This window comes from Cyprinus carpio, chromosome B17, assembly GCF_018340385.1.
Source record: "Cyprinus carpio isolate SPL01 chromosome B17, ASM1834038v1, whole genome shotgun sequence".
NCBI classification, from domain to species: domain Eukaryota; kingdom Metazoa; phylum Chordata; class Actinopteri; order Cypriniformes; family Cyprinidae; genus Cyprinus; species Cyprinus carpio.
Window position 1 is genome coordinate 28,416,725 of NC_056613.1, and position 18,466 is coordinate 28,435,190.

General features: G+C 17.6%; 1 protein-coding gene across 1 annotated transcript in view; it reads left to right on the plus strand.

Annotated features, from left to right (window-relative positions):
• The first annotated feature begins 2,722 nt into the window (after positions 1-2,722).
• LOC109054691 (ataxin-3-like) overlaps positions 2,723-18,466 on the plus strand; it is a 40,375-nt gene continuing 24,631 nt past the window's right edge. Inside the window, 3 exon segments of the mRNA XM_042742998.1 lie at positions 2,723-2,836; positions 5,907-6,071; positions 6,158-6,205. Of these exon segments, the coding sequence (XP_042598932.1) occupies positions 2,771-2,836; positions 5,907-6,071; positions 6,158-6,205 (279 nt within the window). The 5' untranslated portion in view covers positions 2,723-2,770.

Genomic DNA, 18,466 nt, shown 5'->3' on the forward strand with positions numbered 1-18,466 from the left:
AAATGCAATAAAAGAATTGTTCATGAATGATCCATCTCTAGGGATGCTCCAGAACGGTTTGAAAACCCCTGGGTCATTCTACTTTTCTACATCTACATTCTACTACCACATCTTGGTATGGCATTTAAACTTAGACCACATTATTACATTACCTTTTGACTTTATTAATACAAATAAATGACAGTTTAATGATTTTTTTATCTTTTTGTGCATTTATTTAAAGACCACATGTACCATCTTTTTGTCACTGGGGTTACCTTACTTCTTTTGCAATTTTAGAGGATTTTATGAAATATCATTTATCCATTTTTTGAGCACATGTAGTCAGAGTTACAGAAAAATAATGAAGATATGAAGCAAATTAAGAAGATTGTTTATTTATTTTAATCAGGTTTGTTAAAAGTGTGATTTAATAATGTTAGTTCATTTGCGCAACCATGTATTTGCTATAACAATTAAAATATTTGGGGGGAAAAACTGTTATAAAACAAGTAATGATGCAATCCTTTAAATCTTAACTCTTGACTGTAGCAGAATTCAATGGATGTAAAATTATCATGTCACATGTGACACATTTTATTTAATGTCACATAAAAAAAAAACACACAGTAACACCAGTGACACAATGAATCACACAGTGACATATCCATTAGACCAAAGATCCTTATTCTTCAACTATAATTATTAGATGAAACTAAGTTGTTACAAGTGGCATACATTTGGCATTTAGTGAACGCAGTTAGTAAAATAACATTAACATGAACTGATCTTCACAGTGACAATTTTCATGAAAAATGCATTTTACAAAAATGTCTGCTGCAAGGAATCAAACCACATGTTGTCGCAATTATGGTACACTCACTTAATTAAGTAGGTTTAATCAATTTGAACAGGACACTGATGTCGTAAACTTACATGTTTTAAAAAAATGTACACAGTTACTCATTTTGTTCATTTTTTTTTGTCTACATGAACAAATGCCAATTTAAATACCCCAAATGTTACTCAATTTTGTGTTCATTTGGTCACCTGACAAATGCAATAACAGATACTTGTTCATGAATGATCAATCTCTAGGGATGCTCCAGAACGGTTTGAAAAAACCCCTGGGGTCATTCTACTTTTCTACATCATCTACATTCTACTACCACATCTTGGTATGGCATTTAAACTTAGACCACATTATTACATTACCTTTTGACTTTATTAATACAAATAAATGACAGTTTAATGATTTTTTTTTCTTTTTATGCATTTATTTAAAGACCACATGTACCATCTTTTTGTCACTGGTGTTACCTTACTTCTTTTGCAATTTTAGAGGATTTTATGAAATATCATTTATCCATTTTTTGAGCACATGTAGTCAGAGTTACAGAAAAATAATGAAGATATGAAGCAAATTAAGAAGATTGTTTATTTATTTTAATCAGGTTTGTTAAAAGTGTGATTTAATAATGTTAGTTCATTTGCGCAACCATGTATTTGCTATAACAATTAAAATATTTGGGGGGAAAAACTGTTATAAACAAGTAATGATGCAATCCTTTAAATCTTAACTCTTGACTGTAGCAGAATTCAATGGATGTAAAATTATCATGTCACATGTGACACATTTTATTTAATGTCACATAAAAAAAAACACACAGTAACACCCAGTGACACAATGAATCACACAGTGACATATCCCATCCATCAAAGATCCTTATTCTTCAACTATAATTATTAGATGAAACTAAGTTGTTACAAGTGGCATACATTTGGCATTTAGTGAACGCAGTTAGTAAAATAACATAAACATAAACTGATCTTCACAGTGACAATTTTCATGAAAAATGCATTTTACAAAATGTCTGCTGCAAGGTATCAAACCACATGTTGTCAATTATGGTACACTCCCTTAATTAAGTAGTTTAATCCATTTGTATTCTAGTATTTTTTTTTTTTAAAGTTTCCTAACAATAAAGTAGTTCATACCATGCCTTCAGCTAAAAGCTTCATATGAAATCATGAGATACATTAGACAATTTCTGATAGCTGAAAAGAGACAGTGGACTTAACATGGACCTTTCTTCATAGATCTTCAGGAAATAGGAAGAAGGAAGTCAAATGATTTTCAATTTTCAAAATAAATTATTTTTGTTAAACGGTAACACCAGAGACACAACTCCAGGGGACCACTACTTTCATTATATATTTCATAATATTTATTTATTTATTTATTTATTTATTTATTTATTTATTTATTTAAATGTAATTTACATCATATATTTGATAGTTATGAATACATTATTGTATTTTAAATGGTAGAAAAACCTGATCCTGATCTCAAAATAAAGCATTTTCCCTCTGTTCATGGCTGTGGGGACGAGCATATTTGTGGTGCTTGGAATTCTTTATAATTAATTAAAAACAAATATTCCCACATTGATTGCTCAAGAAGGTGTTATTGTTCAAATAACACAATGTTTTTGTTTTTTTTAAAATATATATACAACATATATATTAAGTGTTTTTCAAGTGTAAGATTTCTGTAAAGGCTAGGGACATTCCAATGACCCCCCCCCCCCCCCCACTAACACTGTCAATAACTGTACGATTACTATCAAATATAATCAATTATAATTTTGTAATTATTTAATATGCAATAAAAAAACCGATCATTTAATAAGTGCTGTATAATCCTAATCTGTACTATTTAGTTTGTTTCAGCTGTTTCATTTGACGTGCGTTTGTGTTTCGGGTGACTTTTATTTTGACATGTTTTGACATGTCGTTGTTTCCGGCTGTTCCGTCATTCACACTTTCAAACATGGAGTCTATTTTCCACGAAAAAGTAAGAATCGCGATTTAACGAATAATATTTATGACCTATAGTTATATTTCTCACATGTGCATCACCCACAAACGAGAGATTTGCCTGTGTGTCCGCGTATCTTTTACACGAATGGGTTCTGTCTGGTTTATATGAAGGGTTCTTGGACTTTACTCGACTGTCGACGATCAGAAATATGTGTGTCACTTTCATTATTCTCGTGTTCCGTCGCTGGTTGTGTTTCTATAAACATTTACAAACATGCACTTTATTGTACACCGTGGCACTGAATGAATGGTAGTCACATGACTAATACTGTAGTCCAGAGTAGTGCTTGGAATGCCATGGTAACGGTTACTGAAATACTACAGTAATGATCGGTTATTATGGGATGTCCTGGTGCAGAGCTATCGGTGTCCTTCAGTGGATTTACTGTAAGATCAAGAACTGAAATAACTGTTAGTACTGTAAGTGATATTGTTATGAAGACTCTACAGAGCTGCTCGGAGTGGTTTGGAGAATACTGATGAACAGACGCTCAATAATAGATTATGCCTCATTCAATTTAACATCTTTCATAGCTTACACTTTCAAAAAAGAAATTTCCCCACGGTCTGCCCTCTTTGTGATACGTGCCAATAAGAGAAGGCTGACTTGGCTCATAGTTTTATTTTGTGTCATAAATACAGGGATTCTGGTGTGAGGTTTTTAATGTAAACCTGAACCAGACCCAGTGCTCATTATATCATTCTAATTATACATATTCATAACATATACCTATACATAACGAACGATGCTCAACAGAACTAACAGCCGAGAAGCTGTTAAAGGTTAACCCTCCTGCTGCCAAACTATGGCCAGGGGACACCTGGAGCGAAACAGATACTTCTTAAATGACTAATTCACTTTCAAATTAAAATTTCCTGATAATTTACTCACCCCATGCCATCCAAGATGTTTACATCTTTCTTTCTTCAGTCAAAAAGAAATTGAGGTTTTCGATGAAAACGTTCCAGGAAAATTTTCCTTATAATGGACTTCAATGGCTACCAAATGAAGGTAAAATTACAGTTTCAGTGCAGCTTCAAAGAGCTCTACACGACACCAGACGAGGAATAAGGCTCTTATCTAAACGATCGGTTATTTTCTAAAGAAATTAAAAAATGCTTTATAAACAGAAATGTGCACCTTGCTCTGCGATGCGTGTCCATGACTTCATGTAATATGTGATTACGTTGAAAAGGTCACGCTTGGCGTAGGCGGAAGTTAGGTTTCAAATGATTTAAACATCCAGGATACACACACGAAGTGACCATTTTAAACGATAAACTGACACAAAGACATTGAATATGTGTCACTGAACATACACCAGCTTTTGAACAGTGCTCCTTCTCCACATTTCTAAACACTCAGTCAGTACTTCCGTCTACATCAAGTGTATCAACGTCATCACGTGAACTCATGGACACGCATCGCAGAGCAGTGCAAGGTGCGCATTTCTGTTTATAAAGCATTTTTTTTTTTTTTTTTTTCTTTAGAAAATAACCGATCGTTTAGATAAGAGCCTTATTCCTCGTCTGGTATCGTGTAGAGCTCTTTGAAGCTGCACTGAAACTGTAATTTCACCTTCAACCATTTGGTAGCCGTTGAAGTCCATTATAAGGAGAATTTTCTCCTGAAATGTTTTCATCAAAAACCTCAGTTTCTTTTCGACTGAAGAAAGAAAGACGTAAACATCTTGGATGAGATGGGGTGAGTAAATTATCAGGAACTTTTAATTTGTAAGTGAACTAAACCTTTAACCCTCTGGGCCTCTTCATTTAGTGGTCACACTTGGCTCCTTCATGGTCAAAACTGAAGTCTTGAAATGTAACTTTTTTTTTTTTCAGGAATATCAGTGTAATGAATTTTTGTTTAATAATATTTTTTGATTATTTAGAATTTTGAGGGGATTTTATTTTATTATACTATGTTTTTTTTATTTTTTTTTTTATTTTCTTTTCATTAAAAATAATATTTTATTTTATTTATTTATTTATTTATTTACAATTTTTCAGTAAATGCAATATTTCATGTTAAAACAGAGTGAAAACATTTAAAATCCATTTATTGAAGTGAGATTTCTGCCATCTGGTGGCATAAAAAAAAGAAACTTGTGTAATGTCATGTAAACTCCTGTATAGTTCCCAATATACATATATACAGAGGCATTTGGATTCACATTGTTTTTTAGACATAATTTCTTAATTTTATTAGGTTTTACTTTTAGATATATATTTAGACATTCTAAAAGACTACTTTTTGTCAAGGTTTAGAAATTTTTGGTTAGATAAATATAAGGTTTTGCATTGTGATTTCAATCAATCATTGAATATTCTCAAAATTTGCTCTGTTGCAGTCTTACCAGTTAATTTCTGTGCGTGCGTGTGCGCATAGGTGTCTATTTTGCACTCTTGATATTTTAGAGTCACCCCTTGATTGTTGTGCACTGTTGTTCTGCACAGTGGCTCATTTGTAGTTTGTACCACCAAAATATTCTCTGAGTTTTCGTATTTTTTATTATTTAATTTCCTATGTTGGTCATTTTTGACCGCGAAGGAGCCAAGTGTGACTTCTTTTTTTTTTTTTTGACCCTTTAACATATCTGAATCATGTCCATGATTTTTTTGTGTTGACTGTGTTCACATTACTAATGTGACAAAAGTCACCAAGTGTCATCTCATTTCTGATGAAGCCATGATTTTTAACATTTCAAATAATTTTTTTTCGGCCAAAAATGACAGAAGAGGTCCAGAGGGTTAATAGGCAACACTGGACAATTTCACAAGATTTGGGACCCTTGTTCTGTATTATATTCCTTAATGCAATGTATTGTAACTTAAAAGTTGTTTTTGAGTGTCACTGTATTGTATATAAACAGGCCGGGTAAGGGGTGCTACATTTAATGTTTTGTTTTGTTTTGGTTTTTTTTTTTTATGTTTTTTTTTTTTTTTTTTTTAAGAACATTAATGTTGCAAGGTAATTCGATGACTGAATAAAAACTTAATTTTTAAAAAGTGACTGTTGATGTGTGTGTGTGTGTGTGTTTCAGCAAGAGGGCTCTCTGTGTGCGCAGCACTGCTTGAACAACCTCCTGCAGGGAGAGTACTTCAGTCCAGTGGAGCTGTCCTCCATCGCGGAGCAGCTGGACGAGGAGGAGCGCATGCGCATGGCTGAAGGAGGCGTCCAGACCGAGGAGTACAGGACCTTTCTGCAGGTGCTCCACACACGCCTCTGTTCACAGAACAAGGTCACTGCTACACGTGATCACAGTCGTAATACTCTGTGTTCTGCACTCTTTAGCAACCGTCGGGAAACATGGATGACAGCGGCTTCTTCTCCATTCAGGTGAGGCACGTTTGAGGCACAGTAAAGCAGTTTAGTGGAGTGATGCTTCGACGATCGTCCCCTTGTCCAAAAACCCACACTTGTGTTCCTTGAGCACTTGACTACTTACATGATGTATTTCCTGTATTTGGCCTAAGTGTCCAGGTGAGGTTGAAGACCAAAAGTGTGTCAAACTTTTCATTACCTGATGGGACACATCCATATAGTGTTGTAAAAATGCAGTAGCTTTATTTTTGTTTTAAATACTTTGCATTTTAAAATCAAAATCTAGGCTAAATGTGTGTTCAGTAGTAGAGATCGACCGATATGGGTTTTTCTATAGCCGATGCCGATGCCGATGTTTAGAGGTCAGGGTCAGCCGATGGCCGATATGTGCTGCCGATTTTTAGGGCCGATATCTTGAAGTTTTCCCCCTCATTTGCATGCTAAAATGTCACACTAATAATAAGTGGATGCACAACATTTCTAAACTTATCATCATTTATTGAGCACTGACTGAACCATCTCTCGAACCTTAATTTTGTGCACTGCACGGTATTACAAATAATAAAAAAATATCTAAAGTTAACCAAACAAATATCTAAAGTTAACCAAACAAATCTAAAGTTAACCAAACAAATCAATAAACTGACCAAGTATTAAATATATGAAACAGGTAAAATATATATATTTTACCTGTCAATAATTATAAGTCAATAATTTACATAAAAGTTTTAGAGCATTTATCAAGCAGAATTTTTCAAGTTTGTTGGAACATAAATGTAAACTTAAATATACATTTAAATAAAATAAATAAAATAAATAAAATGTTATGAATAAAAATCAATTAAACTGAAAAATATAAAAAAAAAATATATAAAAAATAAATAATAGTAGTGTGCTGCAAACACACTAGCAACCAGCAACATTTGTGTTGGTATCGAAATGACACAGAACATCTAAAGTGCATTCTAACTTCAAACTTACATCGCAGTCTGTTCCTTATTAAGATTAAGTACAGTCAACCAAACATATAAAAGGTTACACTGGTCAGGTTTAAATAGACTGTAGTATACCGGTCCACTCTGCTGTTATGCCAAGGACGTTTTTGCTCATGTGAAGAGGATCATCTTTTCCGTCTAGTTTACATTAAAAAAATTAAAAATATTATAGTTTAACATTCAGATACATTGCGAATATGGAAACATTTGGATATGTGCAGAACGAGACGTGAGCAACAACCTCCAAATACATCTAGCGCTCGTCCTAGTATGTATGGACGAATGCACTGTCGCTATCGTCCTCGTCTGCACGCACGCATGCACTGTCACGATCTAATTAAATGTAAATGAGTGCAAAAATTCTAATTCTGACATTCTCCAGAACAGGATCAAATAAAGTACTGGTCATAATACTCGCATAAGATGTTTAATGTGAAAAAAGCGGTTCACTGACTGCGCAGCACAGCCACAAGCGCTTTAGTTTGGTAAAAAAAGCGGTTCACTGACTGCCTATAGTGTCATTTGAAAACATTGCAAATTGCGTTTTAAAATACAACAACGAGCACCACGAAACCATTTAAAGAGGCGCATTCAGCGGTCTCCTCGACGGGAAACAGTCAACACAGTAAAATGATCTCAAATGTATGGCGCGCTCCCTTCATTTTATCAAATGATCATAATCACATATTCATTTTACAGTCCTGCTACTAGCATTTTATTCAGACCAAAACCCCTTTAATTCGGGTGAGAAAGCGTTTTTTTCCGAGTGGCTTTTGACAGCATAATAATAATAATACCGCTGCAGACGCATTTTGCAGCATTATGGTTATTAATTAATTTAAACGACGATCGATCATGGAAATGATCAAATAGTGACACCCCTAAATGCAAATGAGTTGGATGGAAACCTGGCTATTGTCTGCATCTATCAAAGCGTGCTTCCTAACAAATGTCATTCACCATTCTGGACTGCTCCAGGACAGCTGTTTCTCCAAGCACGGTGCTGTCTATGAGCGGGGCAGAGTAACGTTGCCCTCAATCACACTGCCACCTTCTCCACCCCATTTACAGAGTGAAATATTACATCTCCTAAAGTGGAAAAATGAGTTTCTCTGGACTTCCACCTGGCAAACAGCATGTCTGACCCAGGACTGTTGTTGAATCGGCGCTTCCACAAATGTCGATATATTAAAAAATGGGACAAATATATTCTGGGGACTCCTTCGGTCGACCCTAGCAACAGCATTGTCACCGCACCAATAAACGGGGGCTGCCCCGCCGACTGGATGTGTACTGAATTTAAAATCGGGTTTACTGAGTACGGATATCGGCCGATGATGGTGTGTATATTATTGTTGAAACAAATGGTCGGGCGACCTTTATATGTTGGTTTTGAGTGATATGCTGTGTTTCTGATGGTGTTGTTGAGTGGATGTTGTTGTGTTTTGATGGGTTTTGATGGTGTTGTTTTTGATGGATGTGTTTTGTGTTTTGATGGTGTGTTTTGAGTGGATGTGTTGTGTTTTGATGTTGTCTTGAGTGGATGTGCTGTGTTTTGATTGTGTGTGTTTTGATGGTGTCTTGAGTGGATGTGCTGTTTTGATGTTGTGTTTTGAGTGGATGTGCTGTTTTGATGGTGTGTTTTGAGTGGATGTGGTGTTTTTTGTTGGTGTGTTTTGTTTTGATGTTTTGTTTTTTGAGTGGATGTGTTGTGTTTTGATGTGTTTTGAGTGGATGTGTTGTGTTTTGATGGTGTGTTTTGAGTGGATGTGTTGTGTTTTGATGGTGTGTTTTGAGTGGATGTGCTGTGTTTTGATGGTGTGTTTTGAGTGGATGTGCTGTTTTGACGGTGTGTTTTGATGGTTTCATGATTAAATGTGCTGTTTTGATGTGTTTTGAGTGGATGTGCTGTGTTTTGATGGTGTGTTTTGAGTGGATGTGTTGTGTTTTGATGTTGTCTTGAGTGGATGTGTATGTTGTGTTGTTGTGTTTTGAGTGGTTTGTGGTGCTTTGAGTGGATGTGTTGTGTTTTGATGTGTTTTGAGTGGATGTGTTGTGTTTTGTTGGTGTGTTTTGAGTGGATGTGTTGTGTTTTTTTTTTTTTTTTTTTTTTTTTTTTTTTTTTTTTTTTTTTTTTTTTTTTTTTTTTTTTTTTTTTTTTTTTTTTTTTTTTTTTTTTTTTTTTTTTTTTTTTTTTTTTTTTTTTTTTTTTTTTTTTTTTTTTTTTTGTTTTTTTTTTTTTTTTTTTTTTTTTTTTTTTTTTTTTTTTTTTTTTTTTTTTTTTTTTTTTTTTTTTTTTTGTTTTTTTTTTTTTTTTTTTTTTTTTTTTTTTTTTTTTTTTTTTTTTTTTTTTTTTTTTTTTTTTTTTTTTTTTTTTTTTTTTTTTTTTTTTTTTTTTTTTTTTTTTTTTTTTTTTTTTTTTTTTTTTTTTTTTTTTTTTTTTTTTTTTTTTTTTTTTTTTTTTTTTTTTTTTTTTTTTTTTTTTTTTTTTTTTTTTTTTTTTTTTTTTTTTTTTTTTTTTTTTTTTTTTTTTTTTTTTTTTTTTTTTTTTTTTTTTTTTTTTTTTTTTTTTTTTTTTTTTTTTTTTTTTTTTTTTTTTTTTTTTTTTTTTTTTTTTTTTTTTTTTTTTTTTTTTTTTTTTTTTTTTTTTTTTTTTTTTTTTTTTTTTTTTTTTTTTTTTTTTTTTTTTTTTTTTTTTTTTTTTTTTTTTTTTTTTGTTTTTTTTTTTTTTTTTTTTTTTTTTTTTTTTTTTTTTTTTTTTTTTTTTTTTTTTTTTTTTTTTTTTTTTTTTTTTTTTTTTTTTTTTTTTTTTTTTTTTTTTTTTTTTTTTTTTTTTTTTTTTTTTTTTTTTTTTTTTTTTTTTTTTTTTTTTTTTTTTTTTTTTTTTTTTTTTTTTTTTTTTTTTTTTTTTTTTTTTTTTTTTTTTTTTTTTTTTTTTTTTTTTTTTTTTTTTTTTTTTTTTTTTTTTTTTTTTTTTTTTTTTTTTTTTTTTTTTTTTTTTTTTTTTTTTTTTTTTTTTTTTTTTTTTTTTTTTTTTTTTTTTTTTTTTTTTTTTTTTTTTTTTTTTTTTTTTTTTTTTTTTTTTTTTTTTTTTTTTTTTTTTTTTTTTTTTTTTTTTTTTTTTTTTTTTTTTTTTTTTTTTTTTTTTTTTTTTTTTTTTTTTTTTTTTTTTTTTTTTTTTTTTTTTTTTTTTTTGTTTTTTTTTTTTTTTTTTTTTTTTTTTTTTTTTTTTTTTTTTTTTTTTTTTTTTTTTTTTTTTTTTTTTTTTTTTTTTTTTTTTTTTTTTTTTTTTTTTTTTTTTTTTTTTTTTTTTTTTTTTTTTTTTTTTTTTTTTTTTTTTTTTTTTTTTTTTTTTTTTTTTTTTTTTTTTTTTTTTTTTTTTTTTTTTTTTTTTTTTTTTTTTTTTTTTTTTTTTTTTTTTTTTTTTTTTTTTTTTTTTTTTTTTTTTTTTTTTTTTTTTTTTTTTTTTTTTTTTTTTTTTTTTTTTTTTTTTTTTTTTTTTTTTTTTTTTTTTTTTTTTTTTTTTTTTTTTTTTTTTTTTTTTTTTTTTTTTTTTTTTTTTTTTTTTTTTTTTTTTTTTTTTTTTTTTTTTTTTTTTTTTTTTTTTTTTTTTTTTTTTTTTTTTTTTTTTTTTTTTTTTTTTTTTTTTTTTTTTTTTTTTTTTTTTTTTTTTTTTTTTTTTTTTTTTTTTTTTTTTGTTTTTTTTTTTTTTTTTTTTTTTTTTTTTTTTTTTTTTTTTTTTTTTTTTTTTTTTTTTTTTTTTTTTTTTTTTTTTTTTTTTTTTTTTTTTTTTTTTTTTTTTTTTTTTTTTTTTTTTTTTTTTTTTTTTTTTTTTTTTTTTTTTTTTTTTTTTTTTTTTTTTTTTTTTTTTTTTTTTTTTTTTTTTTTTTTTTTTTTTTTTTTTTTTTTTTTTTTTTTTTTTTTTTTTTTTTTTTTTTTTTTTTTTTTTTTTTTTTTTTTTTTTTTTTTTTTTTTTTTTTTTTTTTTTTTTTTTTTTTTTTTTTTTTTTTTTTTTTTTTTTTTTTTTTTTTTTTTTTTTTTTTTTTTTTTTTTTTTTTTTTTTTTTTTTTTTTTTTTTTTTTTTTTTTTTTTTTTTTTTTTTTTTTTTTTTTTTTTTTTTTTTTTTTTTTTTTTTTTTTTTTTTTTTTTTTTTTTTTTTTTTTTTTTTTTTTTTTTTTTTTTTTTGTTTTTTTTTTTTTTTTTTTTTTTTTTTTTTTTTTTTTTTTTTTTTTTTTTTTTTTTTTTTTTTTTTTTTTTTTTTTTTTTTTTTTTTTTTTTTTTTTTTTTTTTTTTTTTTTTTTTTTTTTTTTTTTTTTTTTTTTTTTTTTTTTTTTTTTTTTTTTTTTTTTTTTTTTTTTTTTTTTTTTTTTTTTTTTTTTTTTTTTTTTTTTTTTTTTTTTTTTTTTTTTTTTTTTTTTTTTTTTTTTTTTTTTTTTTTTTTTTTTTTTTTTTTTTTTTTTTTTTTTTTTTTTTTTTTTTTTTTTTTTTTTTTTTTTTTTTTTTTTTTTTTTTTTTTTTTTTTTTTTTTTTTTTTTTTTTTTTTTTTTTTTTTTTTTTTTTTTTTTTTTTTTTTTTTTTTTTTTTTTTTTTTTTTTTTTTTTTTTTTTTTTTTTTTTTTTTTTTTTTTTTTTTTTTTTTTTTTTTTTTTTTTTTTTTTTTTTTTTTTTTTTTTTTTTTTTTTTTTGTTTTTTTTTTTTTTTTTTTTTTTTTTTTTTTTTTTTTTTTTTTTTTTTTTTTTTTTTTTTTTTTTTTTTTTTTTTTTTTTTTTTTTTTTTTTTTTTTTTTTTTTTTTTTTTTTTTTTTTTTTTTTTTTTTTTTTTTTTTTTTTTTTTTTTTTTTTTTTTTTTTTTTTTTTTTTTTTTTTTTTTTTTTTTTTTTTTTTTTTTTTTTTTTTTTTTTTTTTTTTTTTTTTTTTTTTTTTTTTTTTTTTTTTTTTTTTTTTTTTTTTTTTTTTTTTTTTTTTTTTTTTTTTTTTTTTTTTTTTTTTTTTTTTTTTTTTTTTTTTTTTTTTTTTTTTTTTTTTTTTTTTTTTTTTTTTTTTTTTTTTTTTTTTTTTTTTTTTTTTTTTTTTTTTTTTTTTTTTTTTTTTTTTTTTTTTTTTTTTTTTTTTTTTTTTTTTTTTTTTTTTTTTTTTTTTTTTTTTTTTTTTTTTTTTTTTTTTTTTTTTTTTTTTTTTTTTTTTTTTTTTTTTTTTTTTTTTTTTTTTTTTTTTTTTTTTTTTTTTTTTTTTTTTTTTTTTTTTTTTTTTTTTTTTTTTTTTTTTTTTTTTTTTTTTTTTTTTTTTTTTTTTTTTTTTTTTTTTTTTTTTTTTTTTTTTTTTTTTTTTTTTTTTTTTTTTTTTTTTTTTTTTTTTTTTTTTTTTTTTTTTTTTTTTTTTTTTTTTTTTTTTTTTTTTTTTTTTTTTTTTTTTTTTTTTTTTTTTTTTTTTTTTTTTTTTTTTTTTTTTTTTTTTTTTTTTTTTTTTTTTTTTTTTTTTTTTTTTTTTTTTTTTTTTTTTTTTTTTTTTTTTTTTTTTTTTTTTTTTTTTTTTTTTTTTTTTTTTTTTTTTTTTTTTTTTTTTTTTTTTTTTTTTTTTTTTTTTTTTTTTTTTTTTTTTTTTTTTTTTTTTTTTTTTTTTTTTTTTTTTTTTTTTTTTTTTTTTTTTTTTTTTTTTTTTTTTTTTTTTTTTTTTTTTTTTTTTTTTTTTTTTTTTTTTTTTTGTTTTTTTTTTTTTTTTTTTTTTTTTTTTTTTTTTTTTTTTTTTTTTTTTTTTTTTTTTTTTTTTTTTTTTTTTTTTTTTTTTTTTTTTTTTTTTTTTTTTTTTTTTTTTTTTTTTTTTTTTTTTTTTTTTTTTTTTTTTTTTTTTTTTTTTTTTTTTTTTTTTTTTTTTTTTTTTTTTTTTTTTTTTTTTTTTTTTTTTTTTTTTTTTTTTTTTTTTTTTTTTTTTTTTTTTTTTTTTTTTTTTTTTTTTTTTTTTTTTTTTTTTTTTTTTTTTTTTTTTTTTTTTTTTTTTTTTTTTTTTTTTTTTTTTTTTTTTTTTTTTTTTTTTTTTTTTTTTTTTTTTTTTTTTTTTTTTTTTTTTTTTTTTTTTTTTTTTTTTTTTTTTTTTTTTTTTTTTTTTTTTTTTTTTTTTTTTTTTTTTTTTTTTTTTTTTTTTTTTTTTTTTTTTTTTTTTTTTTTTTTTTTTTTTTTTTTTTTTTTTTTTTTTTTTTTTGTTTTTTTTTTTTTTTTTTTTTTTTTTTTTTTTTTTTTTTTTTTTTTTTTTTTTTTTTTTTTTTTTTTTTTTTTTTTTTTTTTTTTTTTTTTTTTTTTTTTTTTTTTTTTTTTTTTTTTTTTTTTTTTTTTTTTTTTTTTTTTTTTTTTTTTTTTTTTTTTTTTTTTTTTTTTTTTTTTTTTTTTTTTTTTTTTTTTTTTTTTTTTTTTTTTTTTTTTTTTTTTTTTTTTTTTTTTTTTTTTTTTTTTTTTTTTTTTTTTTTTTTTTTTTTTTTTTTTTTTTTTTTTTTTTTTTTTTTTTTTTTTTTTTTTTTTTTTTTTTTTTTTTTTTTTTTTTTTTTTTTTTTTTTTTTTTTTTTTTTTTTTTTTTTTTTTTTTTTTTTTTTTTTTTTTTTTTTTTTTTTTTTTTTTTTTTTTTTTTTTTTTTTTTTTTTTTTTTTTTTTTTTTTTTTTTTTTTTTTTTTTTTTTTTTTTTTTTTTTTTTTTTTTTTTTTTTTTTTTTTTTTTTTTTTTTTTTTTTTTTTTTTTTTTTTTTTTTTTTTTTTTTTTTTTTTTTTTTTTTTTTTTTTTTTTTTTTTTTTTTTTTTTTTTTTTTTTTTTTTTTTTTTTTTTTTTTTTTTTTTTTTTTTTTTTTTTTTTTTTTTTTTTTTTTTTTTTTTTTTTTTTTTTTTTTTTTTTTTTTTTTTTTTTTTTTTTTTTTTTTTTTTTTTTTTTTTTTTTTTTTTTTTTTTTTTTTTTTTTTTTTTTTTTTTTTTTTTTTTTTTTTTTTTTTTTTTTTTTTTTTTTTTTTTTTTTTTTTTTTTTTTTTTTTTTTTTTTTTTTTTTTTTTTTTTTTTTTTTTTTTTTTTTTTTTTTTTTTTTTTTTTTTTTTTTTTTTTTTTTTTTTTTTTTTTTTTTTTTTTTTTTTTTTTTTTTTTTTTTTTTTTTTTTTTTTTTTTTTTTTTTTTTTTTTTTTTTTTTTTTTTTTTTTTTTTTTTTTTTTTTTTTTTTTTTTTTTTTTTTTTTTTTTTTTTTTTTTTTTTTTTTTTTTTTTTTTTTTTTTTTTTTTTTTTTTTTTTTTTTTTTTTTTTTTTTTTTTTTTTTTTTTTTTTTTTTTTTTTTTTTTTTTTTTTTTTTTTTTTTTTTTTTTTTTTTTTTTTTTTTTTTTTTTTTTTTTTTTTTTTTTTTTTTTTTTTTTTTTTTTTTTTTTTTTTTTTTTTTTTTTTTTTTTTTTTTTTTTTTTTTTTTTTTTTTTTTTTTTTTTTTTTTTTTTTTTTTTTTTTTTTTTTTTTTTTTTTTTTTTTTTTTTTTTTTTTTTTTTTTTTTTTTTTTTTTTTTTTTTTTTTTTTTTTTTTTTTTTTTTTTTTTTTTTTTTTTTTTTTTTTTTTTTTTTTTTTTTTTTTTTTTTTTTTTTTTTTTTTTTTTTTTTTTTTTTTTTTTTTTTTTTTTTTTTTTTTTTTTTTTTTTTTTTTTTTTTTTTTTTTTTTTTTTTTTTTTTTTTTTTTTTTTTTTTTTTTTTTTTTTTTGTTTTTTTTTTTTTTTTTTTTTTTTTTTTTTTTTTTTTTTTTTTTTTTTTTTTTTTTTTTTTTTTTTTTTTTTTTTTTTTTTTTTTTTTTTTTTTTTTTTTTTTTTTTTTTTTTTTTTTTTTTTTTTTTTTTTTTTTTTTTTTTTTTTTTTTTTTTTTTTTTTTTTTTTTTTTTTTTTTTTTTTTTTTTTTTTTTTTTTTTTTTTTTTTTTTTTTTTTTTTTTTTTTTTTTTTTTTTTTTTTTTTTTTTTTTTTTTTTTTTTTTTTTTTTTTTTTTTTTTTTTTTTTTTTTTTTTTTTTTTTTTTTTTTTTTTTTTTTTTTTTTTTTTTTTTTTTTTTTTTTTTTTTTTTTTTTTTTTTTTTTTTTTTTTTTTTTTTTTTTTTTTTTTTTTTTTTTTTTTTTTTTTTTTTTTTTTTTTTTTTTTTTTTTTTTTTTTTTTTTTTTTTTTTTTTTTTTTTTTTTTTTTTTTTTTTTTTTTTTTTTTTTTTTTTTTTTTTTTTTTTTTTTTTTTTTTTTTTTTTTTTTTTTTTTTTTTTTTTTTTTTTTTTTTTTTTTTTTTTTTTTTTTTTTTTTTTTTTTTTTTTTTTTTTTTTTTTTTTTTTTTTTTTTTTTTTTTTTTTTTTTTTTTTTTTTTTTTTTTTTTTTTTTTTTTTTTTTTTTTTTTTTTTTTTTTTTTTTTTTTTTTTTTTTTTTTTTTTTTTTTTTTTTTTTTTTTTTTTTTTTTTTTTTTTTTTTTTTTTTTTTTTTTTTTTTTTTTTTTTTTTTTTTTTTTTTTTTTTTTTTTTTTTTTTTTTTTTTTTTTTTTTTTTTTTTTTTTTTTTTTTTTTTTTTTTTTTTTTTTTTTTTTTTTTTTTTTTTTTTTTTTTTTTTTTTTTTTTTTTTTTTTTTTTTTTTTTTTTTTTTTTTTTTTTTTTTTTTTTTTTTTTTTTTTTTTTTTTTTTTTTTTTTTTTTTTTTTTTTTTTTTTTTTTTTTTTTTTTTTTTTTTTTTTTTTTTTTTTTTTTTTTTTTTTTTTTTTTTTTTTTTTTTTTTTTTTTTTTTTTTTTTTTTTTTTTTTTTTTTTTTTTTTTTTTTTTTTTTTTTTTTTTTTTTTTTTTTTTTTTTTTTTTTTTTTTTTTTTTTTTTTTTTTTTTTTTTTTTTTTTTTTTTTTTTTTTTTTTTTTTTTTTTTTTTTTTTTTTTTTTTTTTTTTTTTTTTTTTTTTTTTTTTTTTTTTTTTTTTTTTTTTTTTTTTTTTTTTTTTTTTTTTTTTTTTTTTTTTTTTTTTTTTTTTTTTTTTTTTTTTTTTTTTTTTTTTTTTTTTTTTTTTTTTTTTTTTTTTTTTTTTTTTTTTTTTTTTTTTTTTTTTTTTTTTTTTTTTTTTTTTTTTTTTTTTTTTTTTTTTTTTTTTTTTTTTTTTTTTTTTTTTTTTTTTTTTTTTTTTTTTTTTTTTTTTTTTTTTTTTTTTTTTTTTTTTTTTTTTTTTTTTTTTTTTTTTTTTTTTTTTTTTTTTTTTTTTTTTTTTTTTTTTTTTTTTTTTTTTTTTTTTTTTTTTTTTTTTTTTTTTTTTTTTTTTTTTTTTTTTTTTTTTTTTTTTTTTTTTTTTTTTTTTTTTTTTTTTTTTTTTTTTTTTTTTTTTTTTTTTTTTTTTTTTTTTTTTTTTTTTTTTTTTTTTTTTTTTTTTTTTTTTTTTTTTTTTTTTTTTTTTTTTTTTTTTTTTTTTTTTTTTTTTTTTTTTTTTTTTTTTTTTTTTTTTTTTTTTTTTTTTTTTTTTTTTTTTTTTTTTTTTTTTTTTTTTTTTTTTTTTTTTTTTTTTTTTTTTTTTTTTTTTTTTTTTTTTTTTTTTTTTTTTTTTTTTTTTTTTTTTTTTTTTTTTTTTTTTTTTTTTTTTTTTTTTTTTTTTTTTTTTTTTTTTTTTTTTTTTTTTTTTTTTTTTTTTTTTTTTTTTTTTTTTTTTTTTTTTTTTTTTTTTTTTTTTTTTTTTTTTTTTTTTTTTTTTTTTTTTTTTTTTTTTTTTTTTTGTTTTTTTTTTTTTTTTTTTTTTTTTTTTTTTTTTTTTTTTTTTTTTTTTTTTTTTTTTTTTTTTTTTTTTTTTTTTTTTTTTTTTTTTTTTTTTTTTTTTTTTTTTTTTTTTTTTTTTTTTTTTTTTTTTTTTTTTTTTTTTGTTTTTTTTTTTTTTTTTTTTTTTTTTTTTTTTTTTTTTTTTTTTTTTTTTTTTTTTTTTTTTTTTTTTTTTTTTTTTTTTTTTTTTTTTTTTTTTTTTTTTTTTTTTTTTTTTTTTTTTTTTTTTTTTTTTTTTTTTTTTTTTTTTTTTTTTTTTTTTTTTTTTTTTTTTTTTTTTTTTTTTTTTTTTTTTTTTTTTTTTTTTTTTTTTTTTTTTTTTTTTTTTTTTTTTTTTTTTTTTTTTTTTTTTTTTTTTTTTTTTTTTTTTTTTTTTTTTTTTTTTTTTTTTTTTTTTTTTTTTTTTTTTTTTTTTTTTTTTTTTTTTTTTTTTTTTTTTTTTTTTTTTTTTTTTTTTTTTTGTTTTTTTTTTTTTTTTTTTTTTTTTTTTTTTTTTTTTTTTTTTTTTTTTTTTTTTTTTTTTTTTTTTTTTTTTTTTTTTTTTTTTTTTTTTTTTTTTTTTTTTTTTTTTTTTTTTTTTTTTTTTTTTTTTTTTTTTTTTTTTTTTTTTTTTTTTTTTTTTTTTTTTTTTTTTTTTTTTTTTTTTTTTTTTTTTTTTTTTTTTTTTTTTTTTTTTTTTTTTTTTTTTTTTTTTTTTTTTTTTTTTTTTTTTTTTTTTTTTTTTTTTTTTTTTTTTTTTTTTTTTTTTTTTTTTTTTTTTTTTTTTTTTTTTTTTTTTTTTTTTTTTTTTTTTTTTTTTTTTTTTTTTTTTTTTTTTTTTTTTTTTTTTTTTTTTTTTTTTTTTTTTTTTTTTTTTTTTTTTTTTTTTTTTTTTTTTTTTTTTTTTTTTTTTTTTTTTTTTTTTTTTTTTTTTTTTTTTTTTTTTTTTTTTTTTTTTTTTTTTTTTTTTTTTTTTTTTTTTTTTTTTTTTTTTTTTTTTTTTTTTTTTTTTTTTTTTTTTTTTTTTTTTTTTTTTTTTTTTTTTTTTTTTTTTTTTTTTTTTTTTTTTTTTTTTTTTTTTTTTTTTTTTTTTTTTTTTTTTTTTTTTTTTTTTTTTTTTTTTTTTTTTTTTTTTTTTTTTTTTTTTTTTTTTTTTTTTTTTTTTTTTTTTTTTTTTTTTTTTTTTTTTTTTTTTTTTTTTTTTTTTTTTTTTTTTTTTTTTTTTTTTTTTTTTTTTTTTTTTTTTTTTTTTTTTTTTTTTTTTTTTTTTTTTTTTTTTTTTTTTTTTTTTTTTTTTTTTTTTTTTTTTTTTTTTTTTTTTTTTTTTTTTTTTTTTTTTTTTTTTTTTTTTTTTTTTTTTTTTTTTTTTTTTTTTTTTTTTTTTTTTTTTTTTTTTTTTTTTTTTTTTTTTTTTTTTTTTTTTTTTTTTTTTTTTTTTTTTTTTTTTTTTTTTTTTTTTTTTTTTTTTTTGATTTTTTTTTTTTTTTTTTTTTTTTTTTTTTTTTTTTTTTTTTTTTTTTTTTTTTTTTTTTTTTTTTTTTTTTTTTTTTTTTTTTTTTTTTTTTTTTTT